The following is a 16,272-nucleotide window of genomic DNA, read 5'->3' on the forward strand; positions in this document are numbered from 1 at the left end:
TTTACATCGAGGTGCCCAGATGTGCCTAGTGCTCACCTATCCTGTATCCAATATTAATTACAGGCTTCCTTTTCTAGCTTGTGTCATCAATCAGAATGCAATGCACTGCGAGGACGCAGCACGTGGTACCCTGACAATCATAACATGTCATGCGTCCCCAATGTGATTGGACAGGACAGTAGGAGGGGACTATTTGGGTGAGCTCTGGAGTCATACGAGTGTCTGCAGGATGTGTACAGTGTTGCCATGTCTTCTTATTATAAGCGGGGTTTTGGCCTTGTTTCTAAAGTGTAGTTGCTTATTTGGGCTTGTTTCCTAATGTTGTTTAAACCAGTGGTTCTCAAACATCATGTCAAGGAAAGGACCCTCAAATTAATATGTATTTGTGTCAGGGTCCAGGCCACTCCAGGGACCCCCCATTCAAGATTTGTGTTGTCAAAAATATTCCAAATTTCTTTCAAGATTTTTTTGGAATAGCAGATCTACAAGCTCACAACGCGTTGTGAGCTTGTAAATCGGCTATTTTCAATTAAAGGGCTCATGTAGCCATAGTTGCTTCTTTTGGGCTTGTTTTCATAGAATTGGTTGCTTATTTCTCTCGCAAAATTTGGCAACACTGGTGTCTTCTTTCAAGAAAATCAGTACAGTCGCTACAAGAACACACGCTCCCCGCTGCCCCACGCTTTCCACTCCACTGCATGGTATGTGTTTACCAACTGCTGGCATACAGTCGATATAATACTCTCATCACGGAGTGTTAAAAAAACAAAGAGATTTCGCTATCTAGGGCTAAAGCATTTAGCATAGCTTGTGCTAGCTAACGAAACGATAGAGAGAGAGAGTGCTATCAGTGCTGCTACACTATTACTATACTATCAATTATTTATGGCTGGGATCATTTGGCTGTTGGATTCCTGATCTGCAATGATTATCACGTCGTGTTAATTCAGAGTTTGTTGCAGTACTACAAGCCTTGGATCAAAACTATCATAGATGTATTTTATCGACTTTTACTTAAGTATCTACGATAGTCTTTCTTGGCTAGTATAGCACCCCCCCAGTGCGTCCTGCACTTTCATCAGTAAAGCCCGTACTTCTCAGTCATGTACAAAACAAATATATAATGTGCTTACCCGGTTGCCCCAAATGTTAACTCGCGCTTCGGAGTCTTTGTGCAGTGTATTAGTGCATATGTTTTCAATAAAGAAGTGTTTTAATCCCGTCTGTGGCCGAACGCCATTTTACCTCCTCGTTTACTTCCTGTTTACATTGAGTGTAATACTGGCTTTCACCGGACGCGCTCCGTCACTACCGCCCATTGAAGAATACAGGGATAGACACGCAAAAGTGTCACTTTTCAGCTACAGTCACCTTATAGGCTTAATTGTGTGACACCTGACCCGAAAGAAAACAACATGTTGTCACCTTTTTCACCTCGGGGCTGTTTGCATGCCTGAAACTACCGACAGAATCCGACACAGACGGGATTAAAACCCTTATTTTTGGATAAATACGGATTAATACATTGCACAAAGACTCCGAAGCGCGAGTTAACATTTGGGTCTACCGGGTAAGCACATTATGTATTTGTTTTGTACAATAACGGAGAATTACGGGTTTTACTGGTGACGTATATTGGTGGTCACTGGTCAGACGCTGCTTCCAATGATAGTAGAAAATTACATTATCTAACGATACTGAACATTATTTCTTACTGGTCAGAATTTTCATTATCACCTATGGCAGTAGGCTATACTGTAAACAAACGCAACACGGCTACAACGTAAATATATGGGCAGTGCAGCCTATAGTCTGACAACATTCAAACAATAAATGTAAAAATCCAGAATTTTAATACAGCTTTTAATATATTTTGTACAGCATGAATATAACACGGACAGTCCGGAGGTTCTACCAGGTTGCTTCGGTGCATGTGAACTGTACAAGCAGGTTTTCTACTTCACAAGTAAGTACTTACAGTGGCGCGGGAAGGGGGGGGGCTATGGGGGCTGCAGCCCCCCTGGTGATGGGAGCAGCCCCCCTGGTGATGGGAAGGAAAAAAAAAAAAAAAACTTTTTATTTTATTTTATTTTTTATAATACATATATATTTTATGGATCATAGCAGTCTGTTACGGTCATGGATTAACTTCAACCTGGTGTTTGCACTGTCTTTCTGCCTTTTTGTGTGGGGAAAAACACAGAAAACCCCCAAAAACGGGCGCGAGGAGTCCCCCCCGGACGCACAGCCCCCCTAGGTATTAAGGACTTCCCGCGCGCCTGAGTACTTACAAAAAAATAAAACTTATTATTCCAAAACAAAAACAAAAAACAAAACAAAGCATCAACATCTCAATAGAACTTAATTGGTGCAAAAATAAATTGCAATTTAACTAGGTTAAAATTGCATTTTAACTAGGTTAAACAATGTTTTGACAATATGGTTGTCTTCATGCCCATGCCCAAACATTGATTTTTCAATAACTTCAAGGAAACAGCAATCCAGTGTGCAGGTAGCTTCTTTACTTAATTAGTTGAAATACCTACACATCAAGCTCCAGGGCCACCAGTTTATATTATATGGCAATGCAATGTTCATTTGCTATTAAATATGGATTACAATGCATACATACATGTCATTGTAACCTACAGTATTAAGAGTACAAGAGAAGACAAATAAAGTGATGAACATGTCCGAGAGCCTTTAAATTTAAATATGATAGATTACAAGTTTTCATACAGTAGGTGGTTTCTGTTCTGTCAGAAACAATTTCAGTACATTTCCTGATATTGACTAAAGTGCCATCGGTCTGCACTGCTTCAAACAATGCCTACTGCACTGTACCCAAAAACATGGACAATTGCAACAACTAGCCATCTCAAGGCCTTGTTGTCTCGAGTTGGAGGCAGAGAGCACTTACATAACACTCTATATCAGAACAGATTCTGATGTTTAAAATCTAGAAATTGACCCTAAAACCACATTGAATTGTTTAAAATAAAAATAAAATCACTCATGATGACTAATTGTCTTTGGTGTTCACACACAGCATACAATGGCATCACGGCATAAACCCGCCAAACGAATTGAAGGACTGGACAAGAATGTTTGGTAAGTGGAAGTCTAAACATTTATCATTATTCACCTGTAATTTGGAGTTCCGACATGGCCATTGAGCCCATGTGCAAGTTCAGATCTATTGATCAACCCGCTGAGGTGGAAAAATGCACAAGGATTGACTGACAGACTTGACAGAGTTTTGTTCACTTTATAGTAGGATGGCTTTGTGTAGGTTCCAAAGCCAGATGTGAGGTGTGAGCAGTACTTTTGACCAGCCCTGGCATCACAGATATCATAGCTACCTGTGAGGTGCTTTTTTAATAATGATATTGATCACAAACATAGGCCTGTGTGCTCCACAAATGGTGGTTTGTGTCATTGTCTTTCCAGGGTGGCCTTCACGTCATTGGCAGCAGACCCATCTGTAGTAAATCTGGGCCAAGGCTTCCCAGATATCCCTCCACCTTCCTATGTCACGGAGGCACTAGCCAAGGCTGCATTGGAGGACAGGATGAATCAGTACACAAGAGGCTTTGTAAGACTGATTCACACACACTGAGCTACAAAGGTTTCAGAATTGGCATACGTCTGTGTTCTGGCATATCACCCTATCTATACATTTACAAGCTTCAACACTATATGTGAACATTTATCTACTATTTTGGGCATGTCATTATAGGCACAACCTTTTTCAAAAAGTGTAAAGCTCTACAATCTCGTAACGTGTCGCAATGTGACATGTTCTGAGCTTGCAGATCGGCTATTTTCGTTATTTATCGTACAACAAATTATACAGGGCTAAATTGGCTAATGAACATCTGCAGAATTCAATTGATTTCAGCAGAGCAGGCCACACATACCTTCTAGATATAGCAGTGCGTTGGTGGTGAAACGTAATTTCCATTACTCCTGTTATTTCTTCATCCTTTCAATGAATAGGGGCATCCATCTTTGGTGAAGGCCCTTTCTCAGGTTTATGGGAAAGTCTACGGTCATGCGATTGATCCTCTCAAAGAAATACTGGTCACAGTAGGCGGCTATGGTTCCTTATTTAGTACCATGCAAGCCCTGGTGGAAGAGGGAGATGAGGTAAGGAGATTTTCTCTATTAGTAGGACATGCAAACCTCTCTCAAGGACGTTTGCTGATGTGACTGATATGCATTTTATTTATTGTTGGTTTCATTGCATTTTTATCAGGACTCGGATATGCGCATAAACAAACTTATCTGCTGCCTACTGTCAATCTCTTCCTCAAGGTCATTATAGTCGAACCTTTCTTCGACTGCTATGTACCCATGGTGCGGATGGCCGGGGCTACTCCTGTGTTGATACCGATGCGCCTTGTGAGTCATAGCTAATGATGTTGCTTTTGTTTATTTATCTAGTAGTACTGTACATAAACACACAGTTACTATTCCTGTTGTGCTGGCATAAGTTGGTTAGCAGCTCCAGGGAACATACAACTCTATATTCACAAAAAATGTTTTTCTGATTGTCTTTTATCTATTAGAAGTCTGGCAAAGGGAAAGACATATCAAGTGCTGACTGGGTTCTTGACCCAGATGAGCTCGCCAGTAAATTCAACTCTAGGACAAAAGCCATTATCATCAACACCCCCAACAATCCAATCGGAAAGGTATGTTAGCGTCACAATTCTTATGAAAACAGTTTTTCATTTACAAAGCTCATCCAGCTGTTTAACAATGTTAAGGATTTCTGAACAAGTTATTTTATCATTTAGAGAACTCTCTATTTATGTGTGCTTGTGTCCTTCATTCACGCATTCACCCAGTGTAATTTTGGAGAAGTAAACTTTGTGTTTAGTGACCTGTGACCTAGGCACATAAAGTTGTGGCCATATGTTGCTGCCATGTGTTGTTGTCAATACAGATAGGTGCTAAAATGAGTTGTGTGGGGTTTACAGTATAACCATGTGAGAAGGCATTGATGTCAAGTATAGGGTGTAGCTCAGTATGTTAACTGTAGATCCACAGCATATGCTTGGGTCAGACAGGATGTTCCATTACATTGCATTGTAAATTTAAGTCGGCTTCTACTCGAGTACTACTAATCTCTCATACTTTGAAATCTGAACTATTTTCTTTGCCTTATTGTGTCATTCTGTTTTCTGAGTACCCAAATACAGAATTTCCTTCACAACAGTTATTCTATTTCAGATATTCACCAGAGATGAGCTGCAGGTGATTGCTGACCTGTGTATTAAACATGACACACTATGCTTCAGCGATGAGGTGTATGAGTGGCTCATCTACAAGGGACACCAACATATCAAAATAGGTACATTTTCAGAAGTACTGGCGATAGCACTGCACAATCAGTTGTGCATTATTGTTGGAGGCTTCATGGAAATACCCAACATATTGATATAAAATGAAAAACGTGCAGTAAAATCAAAACTATCAGTAAATTAACAATCAGAATGTCTTGCAACTTATTTTTGTGCATTATTTGCATTTTATGTATGTATTATTGGTTACTTTCGTTTTTTTTCGTTCTTAATAGCCACTCTGCCAGGGATGTGGGATAGAACGATCACAATCAGCAGTGCTGGCAAAACATTCAGTGTTACAGGCTGGAAGGTATGAAGATGTATTATTATTATTATGATGATTATTATTATTATTTCTAATCAAGTCAGTAATTTTCTGAAATGTGTGTCTCTCAGCTCGGCTGGTCTGTAGGGCCAGAGCACCTGATAAAGCATCTTCAAACTGTCATGCAGAACACTCTGTATACCTGTTCTACACCTTTACAGGTAACTACCGACTCTCCCACTTGACTAGCAACATTTATTTAGGCGTATTGATTTATCAATGATTATCGATAACTGTAATATCTAGGGTCTTCTGGCGCTGTTCTAGTTTGTCTTGTGAACTGATTCATGATACAACCAACAGCTAGACTGTAGGGATGATACTCAACATCTGATTGTACACAAACATATTTACTCTGGCATTTCCAAACACAGATACAATGCAAGCGTGAGTACCTAACATCCTCCCATGGCTTTACTGGCACGGCACCTTGGTTCTCTGTATGCCTCAGGGCCATTCTGCTGCCAATGACCTCTCCTTCCTATTCAAACGGCTCCTTGCGACTCTGAAATTGTATCACATGGACTAAACTAATACTGCTCACTTAATCTATTATGAAATGCCAGAACACCAATAAACCCGACAGGAATCAAAAATTCATCTACGATATAAGCCCTTAATATCTTTAATCCATAGGGGTCTGATCTAATCTGATCTAATCAACAGATTAGACCGTAACATTATGTAAAATATTTCCCCATGCATTAGTAAGGTTTAGTGATGTCTCAACCAAGCTTATTCTCCCCCTGATCCTGATCTGTGTCATTTAATATTGATAATCTGCCGATACTAGTCACCATCCAACATTTATATGTTGCTAGATTATATACAGCTGCACAGTGGATAAGAAGTCTACATAAGTAAAACCATTCCAACTTGGATAAAATATGCTTGACAGTTTTGCAGACATTACAAGTGGCTGTTGGGCTGCTTTCATTTTCAATCACTAAATTGTTATTTTAAAGTCTGACATGCTCTTTCTGCGGTGCTCCATATTTGTACTTAAAATATTTCAAGACATCGCTGTCTTGTGTTAGTTTAGATTTTAGTTTTGGTGAAAGCTTAGTAGGTGCATTGCCTTGTTTTTGTCACTGTTGTAAACTGAAGCATTTGATAAATTTCTAGTCGGAGACCATCGCTATGGTTGGTAAAGCTAGACAGTAGGTGACTTGAATTAAAAAATAATTATAATAATAAAAGTAAATGTATTGATAATGTTGTCCCGATTGATCAATTCCTAAAATGCTCATTGTCCCAGCCTTGTATCCTCAAGTACTCTCTGTGTCTCAGAGAAGAAGCCAACTTCTAGTAAAGTCTCACTGGGTATGGTTTGTATTGTGCAGGAGGCTGTGGCACAAGGTTTGCTCAGAGACTATGAGCTGATGGGTCAGCCTGAGTGCTATTTCACCTCACTGGCAACGGAACTGGAGGGCAAGAGAGACCGCATGGCTGCCATCCTGCGAGAGTCTGATATGAATCCCATCATCCCAGAGGGAGGTTACTTCATGATCGTGGATGTCACCGTTCTCAGTGAGTCACTGCACTTCCAGGCCAATGTGGGCAATTGTAGGTGGAGATTTTGGACAACTGTGAACGGGTGATCTGGTTGTGTCCAGTTGATTTAGTATTTCTTAAACACTTAATAAGAATTCTGCAGAAAAACTAAATTGAGACAGCCTTTGATGAGCCTTCCAGTGAGACGTATGTTAGTAGCAAAATGTTGTTTGCCTCTTGCTAATAAAACAAACTCCCATCGGACCACAAGAGCACAAATATTTACACATAATATAGTATACCTTCGTCGACAAAAACATTGAATTCCAAATATCTCTTTTGATTTTAGATCAGGATCTGTCGCATATGGGAGATGATGAGGCTTACGATTACAAGTTTGTGAAGTGGATGATCAAAGAAAAGGTATGGGGCAGGACTAAGTTCAGTTCATTGACATTCTGTAGATGTTAGGCCTCTTTTTGGTTTTAGGAGTCAGTTTTACCTCTTCACTGCTGCTTTACTTACTGTAATATGTATTCATGGTAGAAACTGGCAGCCATTCCAGTCACAGCGTTCTGTGGAGAAGATTCCAAGAAGCAGTTTGAGAAATACATTCGCTTCTGCTTCATAAAGGTAAACGTAGCACTGCCCCATAATGACATAATTATAATGCTGATAATAATAATAATGCTGACCGAGTGTAATTATAATTTTCTTGAGGGACACAGGTTAGTTCTGTTGACTTATCAGTGTTTTTTTCTGTCTCTCAACAGAAAGACAGCACACTTGATGCAGCAGAGACCATCTTGAAAAACTGGAATAAAGGTTAATTGGTAGGGACGGGAATCTGCAGGGACCCCATTCAGACTGAAGCTGTGATTTAGGGCTTTACTAATACACTTGACTGACTTGATATATAGATATTAGGTGTTGATTTGATATGTTTTGCAAGTATTGCGATTATGTACATTTTCTGCTTCAATATTGCAACTTTTGGTGACTTGCGTTTACTTTTTAAATACTATTGTAGACTTTGAAAAACAGTTGATTCATACTGTCAGTGAGTGCTCTACTGTGTCACAAGTAAGAGGTTTAATAAGATTAGCAGTGCATCTGAAAAGGGTTTCAACAATGCTAGGATATACAGTAGTTCACTGAATAATCATGCTCGTCATGTGCATTTGAAAAACGGATTTGAAACAAATGTGTTTCATCGTCGTTTTACCCACTTTGAACATAACAAACTATTTTGTGCCTGTAATGTGCAGACATATCAATTCTGCACTCATGCCATGGTCTTGTTTAGTTGATGTCATGCGATTTCAAAACAGCAGTTCAATTTGATAGAGATTTTGCAGCACACGAAGAGGAGGAATTGAAAGTAGTTGAAGAAAGGGCAAGTGAATGAATGAAAACAGTAATGCTATGATTAAAGCTGTCTTTATTCGATAAACGCACAACCTTATCGTTCGTCACACTGCTCTGCTCTGTGCATGATACGTTACAGTATTAAACATACTGTATATACACCAGGATTTGTTAATCAACGTGTTAGACTTTTTGTCAACCAAAAAATCTCATCCACTGAATTCAGTCAAATATTTTTTGTTGAATGTTTTCATCACTGCACTTGCCCTTTCAACAGCTCCACTGCTGTCATATTTAATTGTGTGGTTTTTGGGGGGAATGCCTAGTCAGTCATCTTCAAAGCTTTCCACATGCTGAAATAAACTTCTCGATCAGAGCTTTTCAAGGGTAAAAAAAATATATGCATAGCTGTATGCTGGCACAAGTGTGTGCAAAGTTCATGGATGTGAATGCTTATTTTTCAGTTACTTTACCTTAATTTACCCTTGTAGGCTAGTTTGAGCGTTATGGCTTTGATTAAAATATTACATTTACAAAAGCCTACAAGCCTCATTTTATGAATGAGTCATGTGGGAGGGGTCTGAATGCATTGGCAAGCCATGCCGCTATGGGGCAGCAGTGGCTCAGGAGGTAGAGCGGCCCCATGGGAAACGGAAGGTTCCCAGTTCCAACCCGGGCTCCCCCAGAGTTAGTGTCAAAGTGTCCTTGAGCAAGACACTGGATCCCTAATTGCTCCGGATGAGCAGGTTGGTGCCTTGCATGGTTTCCTCTGCCATCGGTGTGTGAATGGGCGAATGTTATGCACATTGTAAAGCACCTTGGATAAAGGTGCTATATAAATGGACCATTTACTATGTAATGACTGAGAATAAACTGGAACTTGGGAGAAACTGGTGATCATATTGAAATGTCCCATGCTCTTCCCTGGACAGCAAGATGGAGATGTTTCTGTGCCATACACTTCCTCTGCCTCCTGCAGCTCTTCACGCTGGTACTGTATAGGGCAGTGGTTCTCAAACCTTTTCATGTCAAGGACCCCCAAAATGTATTTGGCTGCTGACCCCCCATCTCAAAAATATTTTGTGCCAGGGATTTTTCAAAAATAGCAGATCTACAAGCTCATACATGAGCTTGTAGATCTGCTATTTTTGAATAGCCAAAATATAAAATATGGTTAAAATGGTTAAAATGATTATGACTCAATGTGACCAATTTTGCTGGGGACCCCCGGCTGGTACCCCCTCAAGGACCCCTGGCGGTCCCCAGACCCCACTTTGAGAACCAACGGTATAGGGTACAGTGAGGGTATTGGATGATCATTTCCTGTTGATGCCTGTTATTTTTCATTCATATCCTTTTCTTCCTTGCTTTTGATGGAGACCATTTCATGAGATTCATGACTCTGCACAGCTCTAATAGATTTCTCTCTTCAGTGCAGTTTGTTCTTGGTGTGTCAAACCCTCCCCTCTCCGCAGCAGTCAGAGCTGTCAAAAAAGCCTGACACATGTCCTGTCTCCCCTTCAGCAGCAGCGGGATGTAATACTTTAATACTGTCACTGTGGAGCTGACATCACAGCACTGTAGGCTACATCTCGCCCTAGTGATTGGTACTAGTATCATAGTAAGTAGGCACCGTCATAGTCGCTGATGTGCAGCTTTCTTGTTATAGCCAGCAGAGGTGTGACGGGACTTGTAACGCGTATAGACAAGCCTGAAGCCTGGCAAGTCGGATGTAATTGTCAAATTTTACCAGTGAATGACTGTTCTCAGGTATACCATTGTAACTGTGCAGCTCCATTAACAAGGCTGTGGATCAAAACTTTAGTTCAGTTATTTTGCACACAACTTACAGTGGTGGCCTTCTCTCATGCGTAAATGATATGCTCCATCGCACGACACGTTGAGATCTGATATTTTAAGTGGGCCTAAAGAAAACAGTAAATATTCAATCTTAAATTTAAAGTCGTTCATTGACTTATTTTTACTTTTAACACATGAACCACAAACGCATCTAAAATGTGTCAAAGTAGAGTTCAGAAACAGAATAACCCAATTAAATAAATGTCAATGGCTGATTTTTCTTTGGGGAAAAAAGTTTCCCTTCAAAATAAAGATAAAAGGTGGCATATGGCATCACAGACTATCATCAAATACATTTCATGCACTTTTTCAGTGCACAAAAATGAACTGTTGCCAGTATTCTATCTTGAGTAATGTGTCAGTTGTATTTCAATTTGTGGGGAAATTGGCAAAAATACTGAGCCAGTCTAGTAACTAAGTACAATAGACTGATTTCAGACATACTGAAAGTACATAGCTACAATAGTATAATAACACGGTGTTCAGTAAGATCTTGTTGGAAAATCGGGGAGTGAATGGCTTGATATATTCATATTTTTGAATTGGTGTCGCACGCCAAAAATAGCCAATCTACAAGGTCACATGGAACCCAATGGAAACAAGTCCCCCGGGTCTTTTTGTGTTATCCTTTAACAGAGCTTTTTGACTGTACTACCGTACCGTTAACAAACATGTTAAACTTTTTTTTAATGAATAAAATGTAATTTTGTCCAATCTGTATGGTAGAGTATGTTAATAGAATATATGTTATACAATTAGGGTGGTTGTATTTTGTCTCCCTGCTCTTCTACTGAGACATTTAGATCATGTCAAAGGTCATGTCTAACATAAACCCAGGGTCTGAGACGAATTTTGACCTGGTGGTCAAGATTACATCTATCCCCCGAGCAAGCAGGCAGGCTCTATTAGCTCAGTGGTACAAATGTCACTACACTTGCGTAGGACACCGGGTTCAAATCCGGGGTAGAAGAGGAAAGTTACATAGTGAAGCTTTAATAAAGTATTCAATCGATCACTCACACCACATTGAAGCGCGACGTGAATTTGTAGATTTGCTATTTTCAGTGCGTGACACCAGTGCACAACCAAGCATAAATCAGGCTTAAGAGAACTGCCATGAGTAGGTGAATCAAAATATAAGTCAAAATAACACAAAAGTGAACGGGACAATTCTTAATGTTTGGCTACTTTGTTTTGTTCTTGACTCTGGTGACAGATGGAGTGGGAGATATTCTTACTGGGGCTCCAGCCAAGGAGGAGGAACGGGCCAACTTTTACAGCATATCCTGAGACAAATGCTGATGCCTGGAAGACGCATGCTTTTGAAGCAAAGCTGTCTTTGAATAGGTGCTTTATTCCACTACTTGTACTGTATATGATGGAGAGGTACAGTTCTGCTGTTTGTGTGTGTGTGTGTGTTGGGAGGGTCGGGGGGTATATCCCAAATATATAATATATTGGGATATATATATGTATAATCCATAACCTGTGCACAATGTCATCAAGTGTTTCCACCATTTTTGGAAAAGTGGCTGCCCAACCATCCTATTGTTGTGTGAGAAATCATTTGGATCCTAGAGGGACAGTCTGAAAATGTTAAGATTGGCTAGTACACATGGCACTGTTCATTGTGAAATGTTGCCAAATATGTTTATATATTCATGAGTGATGCCAGGAAATTAAAACAGATCCAATCTCCGGAGATCAGTCTCACAGGCGTTGATAGAAGTATCAATAGTTTACTGCAAACATGACACTATGACATATTAGTTGTATTGCAAGTATTAATATATGTCCTGTATTGACCGTATATTGCTATATTGTTATTGAATGATATCAATAATGCATCAATCATCATTTTGTGCCTCCGCCAGGGACAGCGGTGGTCTAAGGCATTATGTTTTTGGGTTGTCCATTGTGAACATGATATCTCTGGAACGCCTTGAAGGAATGTCTTAAAATTTGGGACAAATGTCCACTTGGACTCAAGAATGAACTGATTAGATTTTGGTCGTCAAAGGTCAAGGTCAACGTGACCTCATAAAAAAATGTTTTCCCCATAAATCAATAATTCATTGGCTAAATATGGCTACTGCAATTATATGTTCGGTAGAGGCCCGAACCTCTTGTTAACCTCTAGTCACACCTACGTCACACCGCCGATCCGACGAGTCATAGTATAGTGTCTGGGGGCTTTACCCGTTGTACCCGTCTGTCTGGGTCCCTTTTGTGCCCATATGGAGATCCCTGATGTCAGTACAGTATATGCCCATATATTGGAATGCCCATATATGGGCATATTGGTTGGATCAGCGGTTCTGGACAACTGGATATCCGAACTACTCGACGGCAGGCACCGGCGCTCCATTGAGTCCTTGCCGCTACGCTCGCCGAGTTTGAAATCGGTCGGTCCCATATGTACATGAGTCATGACCATAATATGGGCATAGCGGTCGGACCTGTGACTCTGGACAACCCCCATGTCTGGTTGGGAGTGGGCGGAGTTGAGGTTACTCAGCAGTTAACTATCTTCACTTACTGGTGGGTTGGGTTTGGTCCCAGGCTAATAGGGCACACCTAACCTTAATACAGGCAAAGGCAGAGGCCTCATATCCATTTTTGTCTGTGGCGAGGTGTGAGGAGGTTGTGTTTATCAAGTGTTATCATATACCTGATGCATTATTGAGTAAGTTGTGTTATGTTTACTTGAAGTTTTGAGTTTCGTTTCCTCTCTTGAGTATTTGTTGAGTTGGATAATATTTTGGACTCCGGTTCCCAAACCAAGTCCATACGGACTGAGATACTGCCACGGTTCCACCCCAAACAGAGCATCTACTTCCTGTGACAGCTAAGGAAGCCAGAAGCTCATCATTATATCACCCCTTCCTGGTCCAATTCTATTGGTCAATACTCACCTCCTCCATCACTATCTGGCATAACGCTGCCCACTCTAAAGGTTGATTTATACTCAGTTGTGCACTGGTGTCACACAACTCCCAGGCCAGTAAGTGTGTAAGGAATATTGTAACTGACCACTTCCACCACAGTATTTTCCTACTACTCTCCTCTGGGAGGCGCTGCAGGTCTGTTATAACCCGGTACATCTGCTTCTTTCCAAAAGCTGTAACCCTCTTCAACCAGCTGGCCTAATCCAATCTCCAGATTATACATGTAGCAACATCATTCCAAACCAGTTGAACATTTATAGTAGCTGACCTTATAATCCTCATAATTATGTATGGAAGATAGGGATGTGAGGATCAGGGTTTCAGCATCAGACATTAACTATGTTGCCATTAAATGGTAAAGTTTAAGACAAATTTTCAAATATTACGAAAACATTTAATCAATCATCCTTGCAGAACAGCGGCCGGTCACTAGTAGTTACAAGTGACATTGTCTACATTTCTCAAGATTCTCTTCATGCAGAGTGTACTCTTTTTCTTGACAGTTGAAAATATTATACTTTATTCTGGCGTTGTTGTTTTGTAACTTCTTCAGCTTCTTCAACTTAGTCTATTGAATTGGGGAAGGGTGCCGTTTCTTATTTGCAGTCAACTTTTTATTTAAAGGGGAAAGTATGTGATATATCTTCATTAAAATACATAATAGAGCTTTAATCTTCTCTTTCTGTTTCTTTTTCAGCTTTTTCTGCTTTCACATTTGAGCTGAAATAAAACGCCTAACGATCAAATTCAACTAAATATTCATAATCTTATATTTCTGCATTTAGCCTAACTTACGGAAACAAGTTTATCCTCTTTTCAGCCTCTCATTGCATAAATGACCAAAAGTAAATATTTCCCAAAGCACTCGTCAAACTGTGTTCTGAAAAAAGACATCTGTAGGGGGAGGCAACTAAGTAACAAGTCAAACTTGTTGTGTTTCATAGTTTTTGTGTTTTTGTGGTTCTGTAAGTGGTTAAAGCACACCTGTTTTCTGCTTTTTAATAGGTCTATTGCACCTCCTCGTGGTCAAGTCAGTCTGAACAAGAGTTGCCTGGTAAGTAATGACGCTGATCAGGTTCAAGTTACCCTTTATTGTCATTCATCATAACTTTACATCAGAGATGCACAGCAGAACGAAATTATGTCGCAATGATGATGCTGTTTCTTATCACAAAACCAACAATGTGGCAGATTTAGCTCTCTATCTCCCTTTTCTCTATCACACTATTTTATCTTTATCTTTCTTTACATTATTCTTTTAAATTAATGAATTTATGAATAATAAATTATTCATTTTCTTTACATTCTTTACATTTTACTTTACATTTCTTTACATTTATTATTTCTTTATCTTTATAGAGGCCCAGTCAAAGAAAGTTATATTATGGATTTGTAGAAAATTGCCCATTTACATGCAGGTACAAAGCTCTTAATCGAAGGATGGGCATGGTGAAACTCTTTAACAAACATGAGTTTAGCTGGATTCCTCTGAAAGAGGAGATGTATGTATTTTAACCTATACTGGTACATACACTGGTTCTCAACGTCTGGTCTGGGGACCAACAGGGTTTCCAAATGGACCCTTACGGGGTCTCAGAGTTGAATTAACACTGAAGATTTGTAATGGTCCATTTGGACCCCTGGTGGGCCCCGGACCAGACATTAAGAGACAATGGTATCAATTATTGAACCATTGTTGTGACTTTACCTCTCATATCACAAGTGGCTGAGTGAATATGGTGACTTTGGTAGAACATTGTGGTCTTCATTTTGACCACTTGAGGGAGACAGAGTACATGACACAAAAAACCTCACTGTACATTTTCTAAAGCCTTGTATTTCATGTCCCTGTTTGGCATTCAATTATAGCCAATTATGGCCCTTCCTTTTATACATGTTCAGAGAAGGTCAATCAATCTTATTTTATTGGGTTAGGAATGGGTACATTCTAAAATGTACACATCTCTGCTACAACTGAATTCCTGCATCTCAATTGTTTCTTCTTCTTTTCAGATTATTTAGAGAGTAGTGTTGTAAAATTACATATCAAGACCATATCCTAACCTAAACTTTGAGTGTCATAATAATAAAGACCAGGGTTAGAGACATATTGATGCTCACGGATAAACATCCACACGCTACAACTGCGTGAACTGTGAACCTATAAATGTACGTATATACAATATACATGCAGGTTGATAATGTCATGGAAACTTGAACCCAGGTGTACTGGATGCATAACCAAGAACAATTGCTGATTGTGACAGACACTGTTCTATTTCCGTACTTACGTACGTTGGTACTTTTTTCCCCCTGCTACTGAAACTCATGAATGTGGAATGTTGACACCTGCTATGCCGCTTTGCTGCGTTGATACCTCAATCTGCATGACTTTACCTCCAAACGCTAAGCTACTACCGGCCCCATAACCTGATAAAGTGTTTCTTTGGCTGTCCTTCACGTTTTACTGAATTAAAACATGGACGGTGGGTCACCCTGGTGTAAATCTCTCGAGCAGATGGCGGGAGTCATGTTTATCAAATATGCTACTGTATCCTGTGCAGATGCATTATTAGAGCAGAGGCACCGAGTTTGGAACACCCTGTGACATACATGATGTCTTACTCACAGGGACACTGTCTCGGCCTGCTAATAATCCTGAGAACATGGCCTGGTATCTCGGTGACAAGAAGCCCCTGTGTCTCCTTGTCTGCGGATGCCGCCACCTCTGCTTTCTCTCTTCCTCGCGCAGTTGAACAGCCACGCATGATCTACGTATCCAGCAGCATGTACAGTGCAATGAGTACCACATTTGGTAAATATTTGATGGTTCGGAAGATGAATCTCCCTAACTGCATGAAATGACGTGGTCATAATGTGGTGTAAAAGCCCGTAGCAAGCCGCACAAAAACTGTGGGTCAGTAGT

General features: G+C 40.1%; 1 protein-coding gene across 1 annotated transcript; it reads left to right on the plus strand.

Moving 5' to 3' along the window:
* Positions 1–631: 631 nt before the first annotated feature.
* Positions 632–9,417, plus strand: LOC308087314 (kynurenine--oxoglutarate transaminase 3-like). Its single transcript, XM_080431088.1, has 14 exons — positions 632–701; positions 1,882–1,966; positions 3,050–3,111; positions 3,451–3,595; positions 4,000–4,149; positions 4,318–4,404; positions 4,572–4,697; positions 5,239–5,359; positions 5,585–5,661; positions 5,748–5,837; positions 7,020–7,206; positions 7,520–7,593; positions 7,717–7,803; positions 7,944–9,417. Exons 2-14 carry the CDS (start codon positions 1,883–1,885, stop codon positions 7,998–8,000), a joined length of 1,347 nt encoding a protein of 448 aa, XP_080287214.1. The 5' UTR covers positions 632–701; position 1,882; the 3' UTR covers positions 8,001–9,417.
* Positions 9,418–16,272: the final 6,855 nt, after the last annotated feature.

This window comes from Gymnoscopelus braueri, assembly GCF_963280865.1.
Source record: "Gymnoscopelus braueri genome assembly, chromosome: 6".
NCBI classification, from domain to species: domain Eukaryota; kingdom Metazoa; phylum Chordata; class Actinopteri; order Myctophiformes; family Myctophidae; genus Gymnoscopelus; species Gymnoscopelus braueri.